General features: G+C 41.9%; 1 protein-coding gene across 1 annotated transcript in view; it reads right to left on the bottom strand.

The window, feature by feature from the left end:
- Positions 1-3,365, bottom strand: part of LOC107089581 (kinase D-interacting substrate of 220 kDa-like) — a 32,683-nt gene that overhangs the window by 13,431 nt on the left and 15,887 nt on the right. Inside the window, exons 16-18 of the mRNA XM_015382464.1 lie at positions 1,647-1,936; positions 1,154-1,294; positions 842-1,079 (exon numbers count right to left, since the gene is read on the bottom strand). Coding sequence (XP_015237950.1) covers positions 842-1,079; positions 1,154-1,294; positions 1,647-1,936 — 669 coding nt within the window. The remainder of the gene's footprint in view (positions 1-841; positions 1,080-1,153; positions 1,295-1,646; positions 1,937-3,365) is intronic.

Here is a 3,365-nt window from a genome sequence, read left to right as displayed (position 1 = left end):
TGTTTAAGGTTGGTTTTCCTTTCTTAACATAGATCTATGTAAAGAAAGGAAAACCAACCTTAAACAGAGGGGACAGTATGGGGCATTGCAGGCTAACAAAGAAACCAAACGACCCGCATTCCAAAGGGGGGGACCCGTTCATCTGTTTCTATTTGCATGTTTTCTAAACTAAAACCAGGCTTTGTTGGGCTGCTGGATAAAACCTCCAACTCAACTCTATTTCTGACATTTTAATTGAAAAAACTTCCTGGATGGGAAGAAAAAACTTGGCAATAAAGTCCAGTGGATTGTTTTTAAACTTTTTTCGAATCTACAACTAGAGCATATCTTCATTACATTTTTTAAATCTGGGTCTGGTTTTCTATGATGCATCAATAGGAGAAAAAAAAAAGCGGACTGAACCCTGCACGACGGCGGCGGTATGATGATGTGGGCTTACAGAGTTACCCTAACCCAGTTTTTGAACCGTTGAGGTGTAGAACCCCGACTCACGTGGAGGTCTGTCATCACATTTTTACAGAAAAGAAACATCATCAGAGTCAGAGATAGACCGATGCATCGGTCTATCGGATATTTTTAGCTGATATTTGTATTTTTCTGGTGTTGATACCTTCATGCGCTCAGTGATTCACCAGCACAATCTGCAGCCGCAGGTTTTAAGAGGTTTCCTGCTGATTAACAGCTATCAAAAATACTTTTCCCATCTTTACTTCAATGTGAAACAAAATAAGCTGATAAAAAATCTCCAGAGAATGAATCTTTCGAACAGAACCATCAGTGGGTCGGTTCTAAAACGTTACAGAAAAACAGAGACGATCAGAAGCTTGTCGGCGTCGCTCACCTTCAGAGTTGGCGGCGTCCCCGTTGGCGGGCGCGGCGGCGCACATCTTCCTGGCGCTGGAGAGTCCTCGGCTGTTGAGGAAGACGGGCAGGTGGACGATGTTGCGCATGTAGTCGTGTCCGTTGATGTTGGAGTCTCTGAGGACGCTGTTCAGGTTCTGGTTGATGGCTTTGATGATGATGTGCGGGTCACTGGCGAAGATGGAGATGAACGGGCCTTTGGAGAACAAAACGCGGACCTGCGGAAGGTTAAACCCGGAGCATTAGAGCTGGAGAGTGTCCCGCAGGGCGCGGAATCCATTTATCTCCTCACCGTGTCGAGCATCTGTAGAACTTTATCTTGTTCACAGGAGTCCAGACCATCGATGACGACCACCAGCCTGGTCTGATGCTGGGTGAAGCTGTCAATGGTCTTCGCCATCCTCGCCATCAGCTCCACCTCCTGCTTCAACACCTGTGGGATGAAACCAGACGTGGAGAAATAAACCAACTTCAGCAGGAATCTAGACTTTTCAATTCTATTCAGTTTATTTCTATAGCTCCAATTCACATCATGTCATCTCAGGTCACTTTCCAGTTCAACCAGATCATCCAGTCAGATTGATTCAGAGTTTTCTTTCTAACAACTTTTTCTGTGTTGGATTTAATGAGGATCGGAATTAGCTTTCATTCACGTGTTTCACTTGTTTTAGGTAGAATCTGATTTTAGCAAACTGAGGAAAAAAAGGCTGAACGGTGAAAAGAAGATCTTAGTCTGTTGATTGAGTTTGCAGGTAGCAGAAGGCTCCTTTAAAAGCGGGTCTGACCTTCATGAAGCCCTCGCTCTTCAGCTTGTGCATCCTGTTGGCGGCGCTATGGAGCCTCTTCCTCTGCGAGTTCAGCACCGAGTCGGTGACCTGCCACCACGTCTTGCAGTTGAGCAGCACGGCCAGGCCCACCACGCTGCCGATGGCGATCAGCACGGCGTTCACCGTCTGGTTCTCGCCGTCCACCTTGAAGACGGCCAGCAGCGCCATGCCGGCGATCAGGCAGGCCAGGATGAGGACGAAGAGGACGAAGGACGGCACGCAGCACGTCTTCTTCCACTTCCTTTTACCTGCAGGACAGAAGAAGTGAAGTTTCTCAGCTTTAGGATTAAATCTATAAATGATTTTATCAAAGCTGAAATAATTTGTCAGTAAATCAGCAAAAATCCCTTCAACTGATGACAAAAACTCTCTACTGCCCCCAGCTGGATTGTTGAAGCATAACATGAACTTGAACACAGGCTGAAATACTGCAAATAAAAAAGGGAATTAATAATTCCTTAGACTAGAAAACAAAACAAAAAATCAATTATAGTTTAATCTCTGTTTATTAAAATAACTATAGTATAATATCTCCTCATGTTTATTGATTAGAGGCTGATTTATTAGGTTCATTGTTCCTGTAAATGAGTTTTTAGGAGTTTTGGGAAAAAAAAAAAACCCTACAAATGTTTCTTAGGTAACTAAACTCTGTTTTTTTTGCTCTACAGACGTGTTTAAATTCAAAAACAACTCTTGAAAATTGAGGCAAACAAATATAAAAATGCTTTAGTGATTTACAATAAGGTTTTCTTTTAAATGGCTAATAAAGAGTTTATGATTTAAACACTTTATAACTCATTAAGTCTTTATCATTCATTCATTTAGGGCAAACTAATGACCGTTTTTTTCTCCAAATATTGGACCTAATTATTCAATTTTGGGGGGCTGCTCAGTGGGTAGCACTGCTGCCTTGCAGCAAGCAGGTTCTAGGTTTGAATCCCGGCCCGCGGTCTTCCTGCATGGAGTCTGCATGTTCTCCCTGAGCATGCGTGGGTTCTCTCCAGGTACTCCGGCTTCCTCCCACAGTCCAAAAACATGAATGTTAGGTAAATTGGCTTCTCTAAATTGGCGTTCCTTCTGTCCTATTTTAGATTTCTGAATTATTTGCACATTTAAAGAATCAGAATTTATTAACTTTAAAACCTTTTGCTATATTTGGGTTATTTATCATGTATTTATTTCAAAAGCAAATTTAATTAGCATCGGTAATTCTGCTGAGAAACGATGCTCCACTAAGTTTAAAAAAGGTACTTTTTTTTTATTTTTATCCCTATTGTATCAAGTATAGAGTAGAGTAATTTCCATGGTATTGAGTTTAGCAGTAAGTTATTGTGTACATATAACTTATATATATATCTATCTATATATATATCTATATATATATATATCTATATATATATATATAGATATATATATATTGGGGATGGAACGGTTCATGAAAACCGTCCGAACCGTTCGGTTCGACTGTCTCGGTTCAGTTCGCGTGTGTTGCGTTCGGTTCATGCTCTGCTCCTTTTTCTCATAGGCGAAGCGTTTCCACTCCAGAGCAGAAGGTGGCGGTACTGCGACCAAAGCCAACCACCAGTAGTAAACAAGAAGAAGAAGAAGCGAAGCAGCTTAGCCGGGTGTAGCAGAAAAAATCAGTTGTTGTGGAGAATTGTGTGGGTATGGCGAGTG

The sequence above is a fragment of the Cyprinodon variegatus genome, unplaced genomic scaffold (assembly GCF_000732505.1).
Source record: "Cyprinodon variegatus isolate N-32 unplaced genomic scaffold, C_variegatus-1.0 Scaffold257, whole genome shotgun sequence".
NCBI classification, from domain to species: Eukaryota; Metazoa; Chordata; class Actinopteri; order Cyprinodontiformes; family Cyprinodontidae; genus Cyprinodon; species Cyprinodon variegatus.
The sequence above is the reverse complement of the archived record's forward strand: the minus strand, read 5'-3'. Positions and strand labels throughout refer to the sequence as shown.